Consider the following 23130-nt stretch of genomic DNA (forward strand, 5'->3'; position numbering starts at 1 on the left):
TAAAAATAAATTAAATAAAGGAAAAGGCAGGAGAGTGGGACTGAAAAAGAAACCCCACCAGGAGTGATGCAGAGCTGCCTTTCAGTGCTCCAGCCCTTGTGTTTTCTGGCCTTATTTGTGAAACACAAATAATCCAGCCTTCTCCATAAGCAGCCAGATCTGGTGGAGTTACATGTCTGAACACTCTCGGTACACAGACAGAAAGCTGTGGAAACACAGCTTAAGGCAATGTGCATTAACAAGGGGGCCTTTATCACTCAACCTGGCACAGGGAAGCCCACTGGCCCCGGATGGAGTCCCTGCAATTGGTGTGTTCCATGGGCTCTGACTGGGGATATCCCCGGCTGCATCCATCGATTTTTCCTCCTCATGATGTAGATGGGACCCACTGGACATGGGCAAGGAGAAGGGATGCTGCTACCCATCACTGTCCCTTCACGGGGCAGGAGGAGGGATGGTGAGAGCAAAACATGTAGGTAACACCTTCCCCCTCAGCGCTGAGCATCTGCCTTCACCTCTGGATAAAATCCCTGCATGCTGCTCTCATGTACCAGGTTAGGCATGGGAGAGAGGATTTCCAGCCACAGGAGCACATCACCTACTGGGAAGAACAGCAGGCAAGAGCTGACCCCATTTCAGGGAGTTGATGGAAAATGCCGAAATCAAATCCAGCTCACCCAGAAAGCAGGAGCTCAGCTACGGGAATGAGGGAGTGCAATTGTCTGGCCAGACCAGAGGATCAGCATGCTCCCTTCTGGCTGGAGGATCTAAGGATACCGAAGTATTTTCCAGACCAAAAACATACGCATTTATTTTCAAAGATCTCCTGTTAGGGAGAGCCCTGTTCCTACAGGGACAAATTCCCACCTCTGCCGAAAAGCTGTTCCAAGCCTTCTGCAAGGAAGCCTCAGGGCAGAGGGGTTGCAGAGCATTTCCCCCTTTACCCACATCTGCATGGGTGAGGCAAATGTTCCTTGCATGCAGGATGAACGGGCAATTCAGATGTTTTGGCCAAGATGGCCACGTCCAGGCCCCCCCCACAAAGCAGAAACCTCCACTCTCATCTCTCCCTCCTTTACCCACATGAAGGTGGCAAAGCCACTGCAGCCTTCTGCTTCCACAGCCAGCTCAAAATAAATTATTATACTCAGTCCAAATAAATTACTGTACCCAGCTCAGACACCTCAGCTCTTGTTTCCAGGCTGTTCTCAACCAAAAAAAAAATAATTCAGAAAATTCAGGTGGAGCTTTATTTATTTTTTCCTACCCAAAGAAATTTTTCTTCTATTTAAACCTGCCTGATGACTGGAGGGGAGTCAGGGCTCCTGATGAAGAGCTGCAATCCTCTGTGACTGTGAGACAGGGAAAAATAAAGAGTCTTCCCAATACCTGAGCTGGGACCTGTAATGCATGACTACAGAATCCCAGACTGGTTTGGGCAGGAAGGGACATCAAAGAACATCCAGTTCCACACCCTGCCGTGGGCAGGGACACCTTCCACTATCCCAGGTTGCTCCAAGCCCCGTCCAACCTGGCCTTGGACACTTCCAGGGATCCAGGGGCAGCCACAGCTTCTCTGGGCACCCTGTGCCAGAGTCTCACCACCCTACGAGCAAATTTCTTCTTAACATCTAATCTAAACCTGCCCTGTCAGTTTAAAACAACTGGATGGTTTAGTCCATGATGAGGACTCTGATACAGAAGGATGGGAAAGACAAGGCTTTGCTTTGAAAGCTGGGACTGAATATTCTTCCTACATTTACATTTCCAGCTGTACAGGTGCCTTTTAAAGCCACACTGAAAGACATCAGCACACTTCTACGTGCAGGTTAACAGGCACCATCCTAGTGCTGCACAGCACCATGCCCACACCACACTTTGTGCTTACTGCACCATTTTCTGTCAGAAGACCTCAGCGTGAATCCATTCATCTTCCCAGTTCCTCTTACAGAGGGAGGAGAGGACCAAAAAAACAAACCTGGGCTAAAGATGAAACCATCCCACTGGGATTGCCTTCAGCACAGAACCTATGCATTTTTTAATTTCTTTCCCCCGGACCTGCAAAGAAGTGTGCTTGCAATAGGGAGCACACAAAAGGTCAAGTATCAAGCCAGATGCTGATTCTCTGACTTCAACCTGTGCTTGCCCAGGCAGGAGCTGTGTGCTTGTGTGCTCTGCAAGTTCATGCCAATGTGACTTTTTGAGCCCAGAAGAGCAGGTTTTACTACCTGAATGCAAGTACAGGACAAGGTTGGCTATCTGGGATGCAGGGATGTGGGTGACAGATCTTGAGACCCTGCAAGAGCTGCTCTCACTGCTGCTTCTCTTCCCCCAAAACCCTGCAGTTCCTGATGACCTGACTCGGAAGCAGGAGCAGGGCTGCCACAGGTGAGGTGGAAATACACAGGGCAGCAGCTCCAATGGGAGGAGGAGCAAGAGGAGCAGCTCTGGTCACTGCAGATGCCCTATCCCATTCCTGCCCCATGGCACAGCCACTTATCCTGTGCCTGCAGGAGCCAGCTCCTAAATTTAAAACAGCCAGAGAGCAGCTTTGAAACAGCAGCCAAGCCTCGGGGATATGTGTGTGCCAGACGAGGAAGGGAATACATCCCCACGCTTCTCTTGCAGTCTGGGACGTGGGGAGCAGCTCTGGCACCCACCAAACAGTGCCTTCATTCCCATTTGCCTGCCGAAAACAGCATGGCAGCAGCTCTAAGAGGTCTGGATTAGGGGCAGCACTTCCCAGTCACGGGATGCGAGGGATCCCACGGCGAGAGAAGGGTCCCCTTGGGGCCATCTCGCAGCCAGCCTGGGTGGGCAGGCACCTTCTCACCCTAACATACCCGGAATTCCCATCCACGCTGCTTCCAGACTGGAATTATACAACAGTTTAGGTTGGAAAAGACTTAAGACCTAACACTGGCACAGCCACCACTAAACCATATCCACATCTACACATCTCTAGAATACTTCCAGAGATGGAAGCTGGAATTCAACCATCCCCCCTGGCTGCACAAGCTCTACCGAGCTGATGCTCTCCTGAAGGGTCTCCCAAAGACTCCAGGGCAGAGCCAGAGGGGACCCCTCTGCTGAGCCAAAGGAGGGAGAAGTGGGGTCCACGTGGGAATCCCTTGACTTAGGCTGATGCATCCTGGTCCTCTCGGGATGTCAATGGGGAACCTTCCACAGGAATCTTGGCTTGCACATGGACCAATGTATGCTAGAAGAAAGAAATAAATGCACAGAAAAGGGGGTACACTGGAAAAAAGGAAAAATGAACCCAAGAATCCGAGAATGGTTTCAGTTGGAAGGGACCGTAAAGACCATCTAGTTCCAATTTCCCTGCCTTGGGCAGGGACACCTTCCTCCACACGAGGTTGCTCCAAGTCCCAGCTCTTATTTCAGACAGAAAACGCTTCCTCTCTCATGGCAACACAATAAAATGAGATATTTCTGTGGCTTCTACTTTGACAGGAAAATGGCCAGAGCTGAGAAACGTGAGGCCACAATGAATCCCAAGTGAGCCCTTCCCATGCTCCACTGCCTGGCTCTGGCACTAGGGACACAACACTGTCCTTTATCCCTAAGGATGATTTCCCTTCTTTTTTCCTCCTCGTTACCACACATCACCAGCCAAAGGGACATCTGAGAGGAAGGATAAAAAAAGCTGATTTTTCAAAAACAACTGGAATATTGCACAGCCCAATTCACCCTCTCGTTGATAGATAAGGGGAAACCAAAATCGTTTGGACAGAGGGAGGAGAATTGCAGCAGCTCCAGCCCCAGCTGGAGCTCTATCCCACAATCCTGAAGGTTTTTCCTACAACCACAAACCCTTTTTGCTCAGGAGTGAGAATACACGTCCCATGCCACCAGAGCCCTCATTTCCCTAAACACATCCCAAATGTGATTTAGGGTTTCCACCCTGCCAAAAGCACTTAATGCCTGAAAGAAGAGGGGCTGCAGCATCCCTGCTCCCTTGCTGGCATGCAGGACACAGCAAGCCACTTGCCCTCTAGTCCCTGTGTAGGCTGATAGGGAGAAAAGGAAAATCCATAGTTACAAAATCCTAAACAAGCAGAGAGATGTAGGATGGAAGAAGGAAGCTGTGCCCAGGCTGGGTGCACAAGAACCCCCCAAGATGCCAAGAAGATGATTTGGGACCCACCCACAAGTCAGCCTCAGGAGAACACAACAAGAACCAGCAGGGCTAAGAAAGGAGGGAAAACCACTGCACACATTCCCCAGTTTTACAAGCTTTTTCCAACTGCTAAAATAAAAAAACCCAGAGCAAATTTAGCAAAACATGTCAACAAGTTCTATGTTACAGCCCAGACACACGTGCTCTCCTCAATAAGTCACATTTTTAGAAACCTTCTTTTGCAAAACCTGTTGGTGTTGGTGGGCCTTCTGTTTTCTTTTCTAGCTCCAAGTACTCACAGGCATCCTGGAGACTTAAAAAAACCCCAGACTTTTAGACTTGCATGCACAGAGAGGACTAAGAGAGTGTCACCATGTGTCTGAGATGTTAAATCCTCCAAAACCATATGCTGGTGATTGCTCTAACAAAAGAGACTGCAATGATAAAAGGAAGCCTTATGTTCAAGTACCCGTTAGTTGTGCAAGATTAGAAATTAGCTCACAATCCAATCCTTATAAAAAGGCTTTAAAAGCACAGGATTTCTCCTTAATATGAAAGTAATGAACTGATAGCTATTCATTATTGAATTACTTATTCAGATTTAACAGCAGCACAAGTACAAAGCTTCTCATCTTCTGTGTCCTCTTGACAAACTACAGAAGGAAGGACAAGAGGCAAATATATCCCATGGGTTTCACACGTAAACCCCACCCCCATAATCACAGAATGGTTGGAGAAGACGTCTCTGATCACTGAACCCCACCTTTGACTGTCACCACCTTCTCAACTAGACTAGAGCACTGAGTGCCACAACCAGTCACGATGTGAACACTTGAACACTTCCAAGGTTGGTGAACACCTCCAGGGATGCTGAAAACCTCCAGGGATGGGTTCCACAGGAACCTGGGCTGCCTTGCTGAATCTGAGGTCAAGGATTTACTGGCTGATCAATACAGCTTATCCCCAGGGCATGAGAAGTTTAATTATGGAAAAAATGAGCCACACATTAAACAGCTTGTGCAAAAACTAGTGCTGATCACACACAAAGGAGTGGGTGGACACCTCCATGCCCAAGACCAATGTGGCCAGACAAACCATCCCCTGAAATATCTTCCTTCCCAGCCTCCTCCTCCTCTTCCCAAACCTGGCTTTGGTTTCAGCTCCAGTTGCTCCCTCACAAATTGCTCCTCCTTAAATAGTCTCCCTTCCTCCTTCCTAGGGGAGGATTTGCCCCACAGGATGACAGCAGGCTGCACTATCAGAAGAAAGCTAAAATAGACTTTCACTAAGATTAACATCCCACTAGCAGCTGTATTACAGTGAAATGCAACCACCCAGAGGGCTAATAAATATATGGATGGATTAATACAGAGACAGAAACTTATAACTAGACTGAACATTTAATTTCTGCAGTGAATTCCCCAGAAAGGAGGAAGGCGGGAGCACCCATAAAATAAGGAATACACCACCCAGGCAGAACAGCTGTGCACACCATGAAGAATCAGGAAGAAATTGTTCCCTGTGAGGGTGGTGAGGCCCTGGCACACACTACCCAGAGAAGCTGTGGCTGCCCCATCCCTAGAAGTGTTCCAGTCCAGGCTGGATGGGGCTTGGAGCAACTTGGCCAGCCAAAGGTGTCCCAGCCCATGGCAGGGGGTGGGGATGAGATGGTTTTTCAGGTGCCTTCCAACCCAACCATCCTGTAAGCCTCCATCTGCAGCATCAACGCTGGAGGAGCGTGAGGATGCAGAAAAAGGAAGGAGCTAACAGTATTCCTGTCATTTACCACCCAATGCACAAAATTACAGATAGTAAATCAAAGCAAATCTGAGGTGCATTTTTGGGGCAGAAGGGGACCAGAAGGCAGGTGTTTCAATCCCCTAAATGAGTGTCACTGCACATATCCAAATCCTTTCCAAATGGTTTCTGGAGAGGTGGCTGCTGCAGTCTGGTTGTCTGTGATGGTCTGTGATGCAGACCAAGCACTCAGCAACACTGCAAAACCAGCTATAAACACACCTGCCATCTGAACCTGGTAAGTGGGAAAGAAAACTAACCTGGATATTGGGATTACCCTTGAAAGACCAACTGTCCCTTCCCATCCACCAGAAGTAACAGCAAGCAAGGATTTGTATCTAATTAAGACGAGCTACGAGAATCAGTTTGTGCTCAAGTTGTGGTTCACCACCAGAAAGATCCATCAGGAGAAGCAGAGTGCTCGGTGCAGAATCAGACACAGTTATCTCCAGATGCTGCACCATTATCTCGTTGCAACACACAGTTCCTCCATGGGATGTGATAAACAGTAAAGCCATCCTTAGCAATGTGAAGGCATCGCATCTATAAAACACCCACCTCGTGTAACAGAGCAAACACACAGTGGGAAAAGCAGTTGGTGGTAGGAAGAAAATAAAGAGGGGAAAAAAGCCCACTTCTCTGGCAGGATTTGTTTTTAAATGATGGTTGCTCAAGCCTGCTCAGGGATTCGGTACGTCAGCAGCAGCTCCCGTGCACGAGGACAAATGGTGACTCAGCAGGTAAAAGCTGTCAAAAACATGTTCAAAATGGAAATGATAAAAAAAAAAACAACAGGAGGAAAAGCTATAAACACCTCGAGCAGTTTTGCTTTGTGGGCTGGTTGGATGCCTGAGGCTGCAGATGATGCTCTGCAAAGCAAGCAGGGGAACCCCATTCCCATCCCGAGCGCTCACAGGTGGTACCCTCCTCTGAAGGCAGGAGCCACCAATGGCAGCTGGATCCCCAACCCCAGGAACCACTTTGGGATCCATGTCTGCCCCAAATACAACGTGCCATGGGATCCCATCACCACTGGACTTCAGATAGGATGCTAAAGACAGCCTTGCACCCCAAGAAGCATCCTGCCCCAGCTTTCATTGCACATTGCTCCAGAAAGGACAGGAGTGAGACTTTTTAATGCACATTCAGACAAAAAATACCCCTTTTTCTGCACTGCCTTTTTTTTTTTTTAGTTTTAAATAAAAGTCAAAAAGCCCAGCCAACATGAAAGGCTGGATAAACACTCCTCCTTTCCCCAGCAGAAATTACAAAAATGCCTTTGAATTTGTTTTGGCAAGAAACAATGTTTTTTATGAAAGAGCTTCATTGAAAAGTCACAATTTGGAATGTATTCATCTATTCTACATTTAAAAAAAAGTTTTAATTACCACTTTAGGAGTATTTTGACATAGTTTATGGTTTGTTAGATTGTGCTGTGTGTTACAAATGCCAAACACACCTTTTGGAAGTGCCTTATTATTGTATTAATGCAAAATGTGGGGTTTGTGCTGCCGAGACTCGTGTCGGCAAATGAAAAATAATAAATTAATTCCATTTGGAGAAAACGCTGCCATTTATAACCCAGCAATTAAGAACAGATTTAATTTTAGATATTGCTGCATTCTTCAGCTTATCAAGTTATTCAGTACCAACACTGCTACTATCAGTATATGCTCAGTTCTTTAAAAAAGAGACCCAGGCCAATTTCTCACCCCTTAAATTAGCAATGCTAGACACGAAAAGTTTACGCGGCTTTCCTCTCTTCTGAAAGCTGCAACATACGGATTCTGCTGGGAAAAAAAACAAAGTAGCACATGCTGGAGTTTCTACTATAACAGGCCAAATTTTATCAGCCACGGGCATGTAAGGAGTTAACAAAAAACCACAAATCTCAACGGATGGAGGCAGAGGTGAATGTGTTTGCAAACCAGGGGGTGTAGACATTTTGAGGGAGAGGAAAACAGCCCAAATCCTGGCTCTGGAGAGATATCCACAGCCCCATCTCCCTCGCCAGGGCCAGGCAGTCACGCAGCAGATAGGAGATGGAGAGAGTAAAACGCTTTTTATTTGGCTGCAGCTCTGCCAGCGGGAAGGTGATGCCCAGGGAGGGCTGGTGCTTCGGGCAGGGCTCCAGCTGGCACGGAGGGGATGGGAGGCTGCTGGCTGCATCCCACGCAGGGAAGAGTCGGAGCAGTCCAGGGACCAGCATCTGCATCCTGGCAGCCATGGGGCAACCCCGGGGCTCCCTGAGAGCCGAAAGGCTGGCGGGAAATGGGAGCTGTCCTCAGTGTCTCCCCTGGGGCACGCAGCACAAAACACTCGCTGTCACCACCAGCAACCTCGACATCATGAAAACAGTCTCTGTGGCCAAGGAAAGGGAAGGGAAACAGGAGCAAGGACGTGGGAACTCCCCTTCCCCCACGCGTCCTCACAGTGTCACCAGGCTCCGGGCCACCTCCAGCAGCAGGAGAGCACAATGTACGGAAAGAAGAGACACACACGGGTTGTGCCAGCAGTCCAGACTTGGAAAGCAAAGTTAACACATGTGGTGAGGGACAAGCAGGGAAACAGCTCTGTAATGATGGCGGTGGAGGGCCCTGGGCATCCCCTGCAGCACTGAGGTGACACGGTGACACCTCTCTGCTACTGTCACAGCAGCACAGCGGCCAGGACACGCTGTGGGATCCCCAAGGGTGGCCTGACCAAAGCAAGGTGTGTTTTTGTCACACGAATGCTGTGGGCTTGCTGCAGGAAAAGCAGGAAGAGCTTTGGGCTTCTTGTTACGCAGGAGGCCACAACGGGCAGCACAGCCAGAGCTGTGTGAAAACAGCTAAGTTTGTGGGTTTTTGATAAAGGTAACACTCACCACTCTAAGCCTTAATAGTGAAACAAAAAGGTTTTGTGAAACAGTAAGGGGATCCCCCTCCCAAAATGCCAGCACCAAACTGGGACAGAGCAGCAGAGCTCACACAGACCAACTCAGATCCTGGGAGAAAAGCTCTCAGCACCCCTGGGACCCTGACACGGGTAAACCCAGATAAGTGAAGTGATAAGGACTCAAAACCCAGCACCCGCAGAGGGGTCTGCCAGCCCCTGAAGGATCCAAGGACACCTTCATCACACCTTGACCTGCCACATGCCCTCTTGGGGCATGTGGGAAAGCAAGCAAAACTAAATTAAACCTTGGCTTTTATAGGGCTCCCCTTTCTCCTTGGACAAAAAAAGGGAAAAAAAAATCCCCAAGCACATATTTTTATTTATCAAGATTCCAGCAGGCTCTTTTCCTGCTACATCCCTCTCAAAGGTTGTACTGAGGATTGCTGCACTAATTTTAAGTCTACAGAGAAACAGGCTTTCCTCTGCTTTCACACTGGAATTAGTTACGCTCAGCCCGACCTTGCATTATTTTTAAGCTCTGCAACATTAAAAGAAAATTAGGGAGACTTGTTAAATCCCTTAAAAGGTAAAACAACCCTATTGCTCCAGGTTTACACACACAAAAAACACAAACCCAAACCAAAAACGAGCTTTTAAATCACAACTACTGCTTTAATGTGGTAGGATTTAGTCTTATATTTTAAATTCATTCATTTCTCGTTCACTCAAACAATCACACCAGCTTTAATGAGCTCTCCCTATGAAAACGCCAACTACAAAGGATGACATTTGCTCATGTTCCAGAGCTCCATACACCTCGAAAGGAAATCCTAAAGCATCGTGTGCTTCTTAGCAGCCAGATTACCAGCTTTTAATCCTCTCTGCCAGATGTATTTTTAATCTTTTTGCGTGTAATAAAGCAAATTAGTGTAATTGTATGGGTAAACTGAATCAAAATAGGCACACAAGATTAAAAAAACCCCTGAATTTGGTTATGTTTTGCAGATCTGGCAACTAACAGAGCTGGGGGCTGAATTCAGCTTTGCAGGCACTGGCAGAAGGAGAAGCTGCTGCAGGGTGAGTGAGGAGCTTCATCAGCCCTTGGCCACAAGTCAGGGATTCGTTTCTCCTCTGGGTCCCCTGCAAGGGACCACACCAGCTCTTGGATGAGCAATCACAGCATGGTTTGGGTTGGAAGGGACCTTAAAGACCATCTCATTCCACCCCTGCCATGGGCAAGGGCACCTTCCACTATCCCAGGTTGCTCCAGGCCCCATTCAAGTTGCTCATCCCTCCAAATTTACACCAGTCTGGCTGTCTCAAGCCACTCCCTTAACTCATTGCGTGGGTTCTTTGCTATCAGCAGGTTAGATGGGATACTGGGAATAAATTCTGGGCTGTGAGGGTGGTGAGGCCCTGCCACATGTTGCCCAGAAAAGCTGTGGCTGCCCCATCACGCGTCTTCGCACAGAAGCCACCCTGCTACCAAAACCTTTCCAAGCAAACCCAATACAGCCCAGGAAAAGGGATTGCCCAGCCAGCAAGGATTCTGCAGTAGTTCACTAGGGCTGTGGGCTGGACCCCCAGCCATCACACATTGATTATTGACTGCTCAGGGCAGTGGGAGAAGACACCAACTATTTCCTCCTTAAAAACAGAAACCAACTGAAAATCAATGCTGACATCCAGTTTGGCTTCAGGAGGGATTTAAAGAACTTGGGCTTCTTCATTCCCTAATCCCACACCATGCTTCCCCACTACCAACCAGGATCGATTTCTAACAATGCAAAAGCATCTGCCCACATTTTTGCAATTTTTTCAGACCCGGCAGAGAGCACCCTCCCCTTTCTGTAGGGTTAATCTAAAGAACAGTTGCCAAAATGCTGAGAACACAGTGGAACAATAGCTCCTCTGATGAAATTCCTCCACTCCATAGAGAAACCAGTATCCTCCAGCTGCTGTGGCTTGTCCAGAGAGATCTCCGAGTGTTTACCCGCTCCCATAAATAAAAGGGGAAAGAAAAAAAAAAAAAAAGATGACAAACTCAAAGATTCGAGTGCAGCTTGCAAAAAATGACTGCAGAGCCCTGCCATCTAACCACAACACGAGTTATATTAATGCAACATTTGCCTTGTGTGAAATACAAACCCACGACATCAGTGGAGGGAGGGCAACACCGGCCACCTATCCTGGGGATAGGGACTCGCTATGCTTATCAGCACAGAGACCACTTCCAGCAGCTCCTTCCCTTTAAATCCTCATTCTCAGTGGAATCTCTGATCAGTCATTTATAAAAGCCAGGAAGCCAGGCTGGACAGCTGAATTACAGCAGCTATTATCCACGTATGCCTGAATACCAGCAGACACCTTTATTTATAAAGGCTCTCCGGCTGACCGAGATTTGACATCGGCTACAAAAAGCACTCAGCATCCAACTGGCTGCTCCAGAAGAATGTGAGGAGAGGTTGGCGAGCACGGGCTGAGCAGACACCTTTACACAGCTTCCCTGCTGCTGCCATGACTCCTAACCCAGCAGGTTTAAGTAATTGATTTCTTGAGCAGATACACAAAGTTGCACACCTTTGCCTCTTCAGCTATGGATTCAAATGCATTCATCCCTAATTCTGAAATATTCAGAGTATTTTATCAGGCCTATCCTCTCTCTTTTTAGGGTCTCTGCACTTTCCAAGCTGCTGCTTGTTGCTTGTTCACCTTTAGACTCATTCCTACCTGTGAGCTCATTTTCCATGAAAATTGGGAACCCACAGCACACAGGTAATGCAAGTGCAAGGGGATGGGAAGGGAGAAGGTGATTAAAAAAAACCAGTCGCTTGCAGCAGATTTTCTTTAGCTCTGACTGCCTCAGTGACAACCCCTGATAACAGACGGTAACCAAAGTGCGAATTCTGCTCTAAATTGACAGAATTCCCATGAGCAGCACATGCAAGCACAGCCCACGGGGCTCAGCTGGGCCAAGGAAGGCTCTAAGTACTCGTATGTTCCCATCACACTCCTGATCTACTGTAATAACCTGAAACAGGAGCTGGCACCTCTGCCAGGACACAGAGATTGGATCCAGCCCCCCACAGGGCTCCAAGGGCTGTCCTGAGCCTGCCAGCACAGTCACTGTAAGGAAGGGATTTCCTTGCCTCGTTCCTCATTTCTTAAGCAAGGACCACTGAAAGCATCCTCCTTTGACCTCCAAAAGCATCCCTGTTCAGCCTGGAGAAAGGAGGCTCCAGGGAGACCTTACAGCCCCTTCCAGTGCCTACAGGACTTATGAGAGAGCTGCAGAGGGACTTTGGACAAGGAACGGAGTGACAGGACAAGGGGAATGGCTTCCCACTGCCAGAGGGAAGGGGTAGACAGGATATTGGGAAGAAATTCTTCCCCATGAGGGTGCTGAGGCCCTGGCACAGGGTGCCCAGAGAAACTGTGGCTGCCCCATCCCTGGAAGTGTCCAAGGTCAGGCTGGACAGGGCTTGGAGCAACCTGGGATAGTGGAAGATGTCCCTGCCCACCACAGGGGTTGGAACAAGGTGAGCTTTAAGGTCCCTTCCAGCCCAAATCATTCTGGAAGTCTGTGATTCTTCCTGCTTGCAGCACCATTGCATTCATCCCTCCCTCCCACTGCAGCCAAACCCCCAGCACCAGACTGAGCTTGAGCACAACTCTTCAGCTAAAATTCCCTTCAGGTGATGGAAATTAGAGGGCTGACAGCAGCAGGAGAGCCAAGTGACCTCGGGCATCCTTCACAGCACAACCTGGAACTCTGGGGAAGTTTCCCAGGTCCCCCGAGGGGCTGCTGGATGGGATCCCCACAGTGCCACCCTTGAGCCCCTAGCAGCAGTGTCAGGAGCTGTGTGCTGTCCCTGTGCTGCAGAGTAAGTTGTTATGGTTACTGGAGGGTTTGTTGGGCTTTTTTTCCCCCCCTCTTCTAAAAAGAATTCTTATCAGTTTAACATAATACCACCAGTTAATAACAATTCTTATCGTAGAAGGTCAGTCAGGTAGTTATAACTCAACATTTCATCTATGTTTGCATTATCTGGAGGGAAACAGCCAGGGGACTTTGTTTTTTTTCTTTAATAATCCACTTCTCTGGAACTATAAGATTTAAAAAAAAAAAACCTATCCAGAACCAAGCTGACCCCGTGGCAATTTGAGCACACTGGGGAACAGACAGAAAAAAGGAAGAAAAATCACACTGATGTTTGCTGCATGAGAAACGAGGAATATCCCAACAGGAAAACTGAAAAGCAGGAGAATGCATGGACATAGACTGCAGCTGCTGCAGAAACACCATGTTCTACTTGTAAATGTCAGATCAGCCAAGTTTTGCCACAACAAAAGTTGTGGGTTTTTCCCACTGCATTTTTCTCCCCAGTTTCTTCCTTCTTCAATTCCCATTACTGATGGGGGACAGAGAAAAGGGGACAACAAGAAAAAACCCAATGACAAGAAGAACTGATGTGTGATGTTCAGGGTTAAAAACACCAAAAAAAAAAAAAAAAAAAAATGCAGTGGCAGGGAAAGTAGGTTGTAAGATGCTTCCAGCTAAACCTGGTTAAACCCTGTTTTATCCACCCACTCAATTTCTTCTTATAACAATTAAAACTCCAAACACAACACATGCCCATTCCCCATGAGGCAACAGCATAGCCAAGGAGCAGGAGAACTAACTGGTTAAAAGACAGGCAGGTTTGTGGCTTGTCTGAAACAAGTTTTATCCAAAAAAAAAAAAAAAAAAGCAATCTGGAATTAATTATTTGTGAAGATCAGTAACAGAAGAGAAGCTTTCTGAAGCACCCTGTGCTTCTAAAGCAGGGCAGCCTTGCTTGAGAGCAAAGAGTAAAGCAGAGCTGCTGAATCCTGCAGACAACAGTCACAATATTAACATTATTTTAAGTAAAATAACATCTCCAGGCATGATAGCTCAACAAGCTGGGCCACGTCCAGCTCCTGCAAGTAACAGGGAAGGCTTGCAGGGGTTGTGGCAGGAGCTGGCTCAGCCCTTGGTGCAACAGGGCCGTCTCAGTATCATCCATCCACGTTTCCCATCACAGACAGTCCCTTGTCCACAACACAAAATGACCCTGAGTTTGTGGCAGCCCCTCTCTCTGCCCCATGGATTATTCTGATAGAATACAAGAAAGTTTTTGCACTGCAGCTCAAGCACTGCAAATGCCCTGAGAGTCTGCCAAGGGCAGCAGCCAGGATTAATGGTAGAGAAATACATGGTTTACACCCCGGGTTCAGCACAGAGAGCAGAAATCTACAGGCATCATCAGCAAGCTCCAGACAGGAGTGCTGAGCCCAGGAAGCCTCAGCTGAGGTGCTGCACCATACACCTGCACAGAATCCATCAGAGAAACCAGGCTAAAATTCAGACACCTTTACCAAAACCCTTGATACATCCATGCCATGGAGTCACTGCATATAAATACATCAATAAAACCCCACACTCTGAACAGGGCATATGACAGGTGACCCTGTGCTGGTAAATCCTTCACTTAGAGCTCCTCTTTTTTAGCCAGATGTGTTTGTGTCCTTCACAGAGAGGCCAGGAGAAGCCCATGCACCTGCCTCACACAGCCAACTCCTGCCAGGTACAAAACAAACTGGGTTTCTGCCTCTGGAGCTAGCCCACACCCTGACCAGGCTCATTTTCTGCTCAGTTCCCAGAAGCAGAGCAAACGGAGTTGCAGGGCTGTCACACTGTGGATGAGACCATCCCATGGTCTGCTCCATGAGAGAAAATCCATCTTGCAATCCCCCTCTGTGTCAGAAACACAACTCCCTGTGCCCACAAAACCCCTTCCAAAGAACAGCCAGCAACACCTTCTCCAACAGAGACCCCCAACCCTGTTTTGATGAGATCCTGCCCTTCCACTTAAAGCATCTCCTGCGGAAGAGGAAGTCGGGAACGGATCTGCTCACTCCAACCTCAACTTTATTTGTAATTACTGGGCCAAGATGGAAAGCCACTGGTTTGGCTGTTTGCCATTGTCAAACTTGCACTCAGCAATGACCTCTGCAAATCTCTAGGTCTCTTCTCAGGACCAGAGCACTGCAAAGATAAACACACCATTTTTTTTTTAAGGGAAAAGGGATGAACATGCAAGCCTGGGGATCCCTTGCATCAGACCTGCAGCCTCTTGTAGATCCCTCAGCAGCTCTTGCGTAACCAAGAGTTAGTAAAATAGTAATGGTCTTGTTTATTCAGTGAAAGTAGAAAATACAAAGGGCACACGCACACCCAGAGGTAGATTTGCACAAACACACAATTCATGTGAGGGCTCATCCCACCACCCTTGGGGCTTTTCTGCAGACAAAAAGGGCTTCAAACACAACAACCTGTGCTTTGTGTGGGCTCCTGCACTTAGCCAGCTCCGTGCAAGAAGTGGGGAGGAGACTGGGGCGATTGGAACCCCAAGACAGGGCACTGCAGTACAGCAGCTTCTTCTCTCTCTGATGAATCCATCCCCAGGGTTGGGGTGCAGAGGCAGTGCAAGGGGTGCCCTTTCTCCCAGCAGTTATCTGTGGTAACATTAAACACGAGCTCGACGCTGGAGTGCTAAAGCACTGACGGATGCATCCTAAAATAAAGCCGGCGTTCACGCTAATTACTATTTCAGTTACGCTGATTGCAAACGTAACTCCAGCTTGGTAAAAAGTGGCTTTCATGGGCTACAAATGAAATAAAGGTGGGGTTTTTTTTGATGGAACATGAGAAGAAGAAAGGGCAAAGCTTGAGAAATTGTAGGGAGATGGGAATTTGCACCGTGATCCACAACCTTCATCAACTGGTTCAGGGAAACTCTGCAGGAAAATTTGGCTGACCAGAACATCAACTACTTTAAAAGCAACTGGTCCAATTGCAAATATAAAATATAAACGGTGAAATGGGCATGCAGCTTTGCTCAGATTTTGAGGTCTAACACACCAAAGGATGCAACTGTGCAGAGGATCATCCACCGGCCACGGCCCAAGCTACAAGCAGAGCGCTTTCCCCACTCATCCATTTAATTTCGTTTGCAGATAAGTGTATTCACAAACTAGATTATTTTAACTGATGGCTCTACAGCTGATTCCTATTCAGCTCTCGATCTAAAGCTGTCCTCAACCTCTCCCATCAATCCATATCTTGACAGTGATGCTCTGTGTGCTTCCTCTCCTTCACCAACATCCTCCCCGCACCCACTCTGGTGGGACAGAACTTCAGCACTGCTGCTTTTCCAAGCACAAACGTGAGATACCTACACAGAAGGAATCAAGGAACAAGCTGGTCCAGGCAGAGAATTCCAGCTCAGGTCTGTGGTGATACATGAAATGGTTCTCTGCATCTTTCACATGCACTTCAACAGTGGGATTTTTCCCAACTGAAGTCAGTGGGGAGATGAACCCTGGCACCAGGCCCCTCACTGAGCCATGAACTACCTGAGAAAATGCATACAAGGACACTGTAAAGTATGGAAAGGTCTCTGGGAGAAAGCAGCCCACCCACGGGCAACCCTCTTGCACCACACCATGCTCCAGGCAGCAAACCATGCTCTTACCATTAGTTAACTTTTTCCTCCCCACTTTAGGCATTACTACCTAAAAACTACTACCCTGGCAAGCTCTGCCACCCCCATCCAAATGACCTGGCCCTCATTAGCTCTGCCTATGGAGGACACCTTGCCATTCATGCTGCCAAAATTTTGGGAGCAAGAAAAGGGAGTATCTCCTTACTCCTCTAACTGCAAGGGACATGTGCCAGGAATGACAAGGGAAGGAATTTTTAAGCAAATAGGAGAAAATACAGAAGAACAAAGTGCAAGCCCAGTAGAGTCTCCCCTAGGTCCCAGCACTGGGCTGAGGGGGACAGCAAAGGGGAGCCTTTGTAATGCCACACCACAGACCTTCCTCCAGCCAGCAGTGCTTCCCACAGCCACTCTGGAAAGCATCCCTAAAAATAAAAATAGCTTTGAATCACAAGAGAACACTGGGTGTGCAGCCTGGCTTAACGCCCCTGGCTAACACCACTCTGTACTTCTGTACCCCTCCCCTCAGTATTTTCCAAAAATCCCAGCACTGATAGCATTTAGCCCTCAAGTTTGCAAACAAAGCCTGGGAAAGATGTGTGGCAGCAGGTCAAGCACCAGCAGGCAGGTTAAAAGCAAGTGTCCAACAGCTCAGGAGATCTGAGGTTTGCCCAGGTCACCCAGAGAAGCTTGGGCTGTCCCATCCCTGGAAGTGTTCAAGGCCAGGTTGGATGGAACTCTGAGCAGCCTGGTCTGGTGGAAGGTGTCCCTGTCTGAGGGGTTTGAACGAGGTATCTTTCAGGTCCCTTCCAACCCTTCTGTGAATCTCTTCTGTGATTCTATGATCTCTCCATTTATGAGTCCCAGCTCCTAATTTTTAATGAGCAGAGCTAGCAGGGCTGCTCACATCACTCTCCAAGCAGAGACGAGTGTGTGGAATGACCACACAACACCAAAGTCCAGCCCTGCACTTAGAACTCCCTATCACTTCCACTAAGCACACGCTAAGCTCCTTACCCCATCCTCCTCCTGGGATGCCTCCTGGGCTCCTCCAGTCCCACTGTGTGACAGCCCAGCAATGCCCTCACACAGCCCAAGGACATTTAAACTAGAGCTCAGCATTGCAATGCAACTGTAAGCCAAGAAAAAAAAAAAAAAGGGAAACACCTTCACACTGGGCACTGGGACGATTTTCCATCGGGGGGGGTCACTGGGGATGAACTACAAAATTTGCACAGTGCAGGGGTAGCAGCTTCCTGATGGGCTGGGAGACTGTCTGTGGCTGGGGTGGCAGCAATAGATGCAGGGCTGGAGCCACAGGGAGCTAAGGATATAAGCAGCAAGGTCTGCAGGAATATGTAATACCTTTTAATAGACCAGCCGGTACAGTCGGGGAAAAAACCCTCACAACCACACAAGCCCTCCTTTGAGCTGGTGGACCTTCGTGCCTGGCCATTTTTTCCAGCTGCATCACTTGGTCTATTAAAAGACATTACAGCTCCCTGCAACCCTTGTCCCTTCCTTTGGCCAGTCCTTCCCAGGATGAGCAATGTAGGTCATCCTGATGCTCCCCTTGTGATACCTGACAGCCTGCTGAAATGAAATAAAGATTTTGGCCCTCACATGTGGAGCGGTTAATGTCCTGTGCACAGGCCAGAGAAAGCCTGTTGCCCTTTAAGGCCAAGAGCTTAAAGCTGTCACTGCTTCCATCAGTGCATGTGGGTGTTTGGACATCTGGAGGACCTACAGGAGTCTTTGGGCAATTCTGTCAACCTTGCAGGAGCGAGGAAGCCACGGCTGGTGGGGTGGGATGTGGGACTAACTGCTTTGGAAAAAAACCCCACAGGGACACTTGAGGAGATGAAAGGAGAAGCACATTCTGCACTCAATGTCCAAAGCCCACGGACCACGTTTCATGGATACAGCCCGCACACCTCCTGACTGGGTCTGTAGCTCACAGAGCAGCCATTCCCAGCACCCCTGGGTGCCTCAGGAGGAGCACAGGTCCCATTCCCACCATAAGGCACACCCCACTCCTGCCTGACCTTTACTGGTAGCTTAGAGGAGGTCACTGCGTCCTGACGGCTCCGAGCAGCTGGGACTGAAGCTGCCCAGCAAGGCCAGGCTGGAAGGAAGGAAGGAAGTTATAGCAGGCTTTTAAATAGTACTATGCAATACCTGAAACTTCTATTTCTGTGCACAGATAATATGGTTTCCATATTCTCCTCCTTCTCTGCAGACCAAGCCATTCACGCTCAAATTGAATTAACAACAACCCACACTCTTCACCAGTTTGAACCAGTGAAGCCACTGCGTAGGACAACCCCAAGCTGTACACTTCACCTAATGAAGAACATATAGATGTCCTTCCATGTTTGCTTCCCACTCCTATTTTCCCTTTATAACCAAGTGATGGATTGAGGGCGGTCTCGCAGCCCCCTGAGCAGCCCCCACATCTCTGTGTTCCCCCAGACACCAGAGCAACTTCCTGCAAGACATCCCTGATCTGAGGCTGGCAGCAAGGTTTCATCCATCCCTCCAGCCTTAGGCAGGGATCCAGAGAACCATGGAATCAGGAGGCTCCTCAGGGCTTTCTGAGGGTCATACACAGCTGTACACAGCAGAACCACGCTGGGTTTGCAGTACTAATGAGGAGGGCTTGGCTGTCGTTATGAAAATACTCTCACACTTGGGAAAAAAAAAAAAAAGAACTCCTTCAAATGAAATAGACTTGTTTCTCTGTGGCAATTAACTAGTTAAAAAGAGTTATTTTTCTTCCTTGAGTTTTCCCACTACATCTGCCATTCATCAGACCTCTCATCTGGAGTCTACCAGGCAAGAAACAACCTGGACACCTTTACTGAAATGGATTTTCCTCTGTGCCTGGTCCACACACCTGAAGGCTCTGAGCCCAGCACCACCAGTCAGAGAGGATCTCAAAGCTCTGATCTCCCTTTGGGATCCCTCCTGATGCCTGTTGTTGGTGATATTTCCAAGGATGGTGCTCATCCACCACGGACCACAGCAAGGCTGCCACCTCCTCCTAAGGACCATCACCTACGGGTGACATTCCAGTTCTTCCACCTCCCCACAGGGTTGGGACATGCAACAGGTCCTGCACGTCTGAAACAACTCAATTCTCACGAGGACCCAGTGTAATTCCAACACCTGCTCCAGTACATTAGCCCAGCATGTTACATTCAGCTGGTGACAGCCCTTCCCAGACAGTGGATTTCACAGAAAGGGAACATCCCCTGCCTTACAGGCAGCCCCCACCAGGGGTACCAGTGGGGCACCTACAAGCAGGGAGCCAGCATTTCCAAGGCAGCAAACACCTGGAAAATGTACCAGGAGACACCTCAGGCCCCAGCCCAGGAGGGAATCGAGCCCAAAGTAGTTATGCAAACGCCAGGATTCAAAAAGTAATGAGTAACACAAGGTTCGATGATGACGCTGCTGTTCAGGACTTGGTGTGATTCCATTGCCAGGCAAGTGACAAGTGCCAGGCTGCCAAACAGGCATGAAACAGGAACGATTTAAGGAATTCAGGTGGTTTTAGGAAGGCAGCACTAACACAGGAGACTAAATGCTATTTCCTAACTGAGCCTGGTTACAAATCTCAGCTGACCTTCCCTCCACTGCAACAGGATTGCCTGGAAAAGCGCGTGTCTTGCTCTGCAGCATGCATGGATATGTCCATCCCATGGGAAAGCCATACAGAGGGGAGTTTGGTGAGAAAGAGGAACTCAACGGATCCAGGTTTTGGCATCAGTTACAAATGCCCTGGAGGAAGAGATCATTTTTGGAAGGCAAGCCAGGGAGAGCTCAGGCAGCTCCACCAACGCAGCAAGGGCCAGGCAGGAGGCTGGATACCAAGCTCCGCATGCAGGAGAAATCCTCACGCCCAGCAAGGTCAACAGGATTACAGGGGCAAGCAGGGATTGCTCGCACGAGAGGAGATGGGAAGGGCCCAAGCCCTGGTCTGCACCCTGGCTTACATGGAGCAAACGCCACCACACAGGCGGCCCTACGTGACTCTGTGTCCAGGACCGCTTCAGAGCCCTGTTTTCCTTCACAATTCGCCTTTCCTGATGGCAGGAGACCAATCACCCCCTTCCAATCCCCTGGCCAGCTGAGGGGACATGGCTACTGCCAAGCCCACAGCTGGAATGAAAAGCTGCGATGCCAATAAAAATATAAAATTAAAAATATATTGCTCACACCAACTCGCAGAGGGAATCGCAGCAAATCCCGTGCTGAGGCTGGCACAGGAAGCTGCAGATTTATCCTGGAGCAGCCGAGTTTGGAGAACGTGTTCCCTCCCGGCCCCCCCCCCGGGGCCTCCCCACCCAAAGGGATGGATGAGGTTCATCCCTTCAGCTGTTTATAAAAGCAGCAGTATTGCGCCCAGACGAACTCGGCAGCATTCCTCCCTCTCATTCCTGCGAGCTATATAAGGGAACGGCCAATTCCAGCCTCGCTCCCCTGTAGCCAGCCCCGATCCCTTTGCGCCGGAGCAGCTCCAGGCTTGGTTTCCTGCAGAAGGACTTAAATCCGTCCTCGGTGGAACACGGCGCTGCGCTGGACCTTGTCATCAAATGGCAGCGCAGGCAGCTGCCAAATCCTGCCGGCTCGGTGCTCTAATAGGGAACAGCTGGAGAAGGACCCTGCATTCCTCCCGCCCCATCCACACCGGGGGCTCTGTTCGGGATCCGGCCGCAAGATTTCCACCCATCACGGAACGCAGCCGGCCACTCCCCGGCACTGCTCTGCCAAGCACAGCCCAAAACCCAAGAGCTTCCAGTCCCCTGGGATTTTAAATCAAAGGGGTGCTTAGGAACGGGAGGGTTGCTTTGCTTTTTATGGGTTGCAGGATTTTTTTTGGGGGGGACGGATATTTTTTTGGGAGGCGTTGGAGAAACAGAACTACGCAACTAAATGACATTTTGCCTTCCCTACCGACCCTCTGTAGTACAAAAACTCTACTTTGAGCAACTTGCATCCCTGTGTACATCCACACTCAGGAACACACACATCTGTAACACACCCCCCATAAATAAATACGGGAACACACGGTGCAATTCGCACGGCGCTTGTGCCATTCCCATCCTGCTCCAACTCCCGTTTACTTTGGAGGAGTTGAGCAACTTGTAATGGCGAATAAATAAAAGAAAAATACACTTTTGGTAGCCACGCACATTTTCTGTCCTGCACCCTGCATGCTCAGTAACATGAAACAGTCCACTCATATTTTCTTAGAGCTCTGCTGAAACACAAGGGGGTATTCAGAGCCGCAGGAAAAAAATGCGTCCAAACAGGATCTGAATGATGAAATAGGAATTGCCACATTTAACAGAAAAAAAAAAAAAAAAAAAGGATAACCCAGTTGCCCAGACCTTTATACAATAACAGTTCGTCTGAGGTAGCGATGGGCTCCTTCTGCATGTTGCAGAGAGCAAAGCAAGCCACGTTGCCCAAAAGAAGCCTAGAAAATCCAGACTCTACGTGACCTGACTTACTTATTTCACAGGAAACTGCATGGAAGGAGAAAGGGGGGGCACGGGGGAGAGAGGAAAAAAAAAAGCCACCAATCATTCATGCTACCGTAGTTACACCACGCCATGGAGCGGAGTAGTTTGCTGTGAAAAACCAAACTGAAATAAGCCAAATCCCGTTCGGAAAATAAAACGTGAGCAGAGAAGCCGTTCCCGCAATCGTGCTGGGGGAGCCCCCGGCTCCCAAACCGCACCCGTTTCTTGGGTGTATTTTTGAAAATTTCGACGGCATTAGAGCATCGCCCGAGAAGGCTCGCAGCAAACGCCACCACTCACCGGGGTTGTTGGCCTCCCCTTCGAGGATGTGGAGCTCGGTGCAGTCTGCCAGGGAATGCTCGAGGCAGAGCTGGAGGAAGCGAGCCTGGGTCCGGCTGACGCGTTTGAGCAGGGAGAGCAGCGCAACAGTCTGCTCGCACTCGTTCCAGCCCTTGAACCACCCGGCCAACACGCCAACCTGGTCTCGGAACATCATGGTGAGCCGGAGGGACAGCTCTGCGGGGAGAGAATAAATAACCGGGACAGCCTCCCTGCCCCGGCGCCGCTGCCGCCACCGTGCTCGGGTCAGGGGTATTAAAAATAAAAATAAAAATAATAATAATAAAAATAATAATGATTTAAAAAAAAAAAAATCTCCTTTGCGACGCGAAGGGCGGGTTTGGTTTCTGGACGCAGCTCTCGGCCTGGGCTGGGTTTTTGCTCCCTCTCTTCTGGCTTCGGTGCAGCGCTGGATTCCTGGAGGGAGGGAGCGAGGGAGGGAAGGAGGGAGGTGGTGGGGCCGAAAAAAAAAAAAAAAAAAAGCCAAAAAAAGGAAAATCCCAGCGTCAGGGCTGCAGCCAGCGAGGGGAACGACCTCCTCCCGGCGGGGGCTTCACACCTGGAACAGAGAGAGGAGGGGGCGTCAGGGGGGCTGCAGGAGGACGAGGAGGAGGATGGAGAGGAAGGCTCGCACTCAGCCCGCTGCCTTCCTCCCACTCCTCATCCAACGCGCATTCCCACACCGTCACCGCGATCCCCCCACATCCAGCACCGCCATTTGGGGGGGGGGGGGGGAACCCCCCCACCACCCCCCCCCCCCGACTGCAGCACAATTCCCCCCCCCAAAAGTTCTCCCCCGCGCACACACACCGTATAACAACACACTCACCTGACTCATACCGGCCCCGGCGATCGGGGGAGGAGGGGGGCGGCGCGGCGTTTTAAGGTGGCCGTGCCATGTCCATGGGATGAAGGGGGG

General features: G+C 49.3%; 1 protein-coding gene across 3 annotated transcripts in view; it reads right to left on the bottom strand.

Annotated features, from left to right (window-relative positions):
* Nucleotides 1-23130, bottom strand: part of SAMD4A (sterile alpha motif domain containing 4A) — a 98958-nt gene extending 75828 nt beyond the window's left edge. For all 3 annotated transcript variants that reach the window (XM_042046996.1, XM_042046994.1, XM_042046995.1), the window contains exons 1-2: nt 23041-23130; nt 22173-22770 (exon numbers count right to left, since the gene is read on the bottom strand). In XM_042046996.1, coding sequence (XP_041902930.1) covers nt 22173-22368 — 196 coding nt within the window. In that variant the 5' untranslated portion in view covers nt 22369-22770; nt 23041-23130. The remainder of the gene's footprint in view (nt 1-22172; nt 22771-23040) is intronic.

This window comes from Corvus kubaryi, unplaced genomic scaffold, assembly GCF_017639235.1.
Source record: "Corvus kubaryi isolate FWS band 111438036 unplaced genomic scaffold, C.kubaryi_AGA036_p1.0 66, whole genome shotgun sequence".
Classification (NCBI taxonomy): domain Eukaryota; kingdom Metazoa; phylum Chordata; class Aves; order Passeriformes; family Corvidae; genus Corvus; species Corvus kubaryi.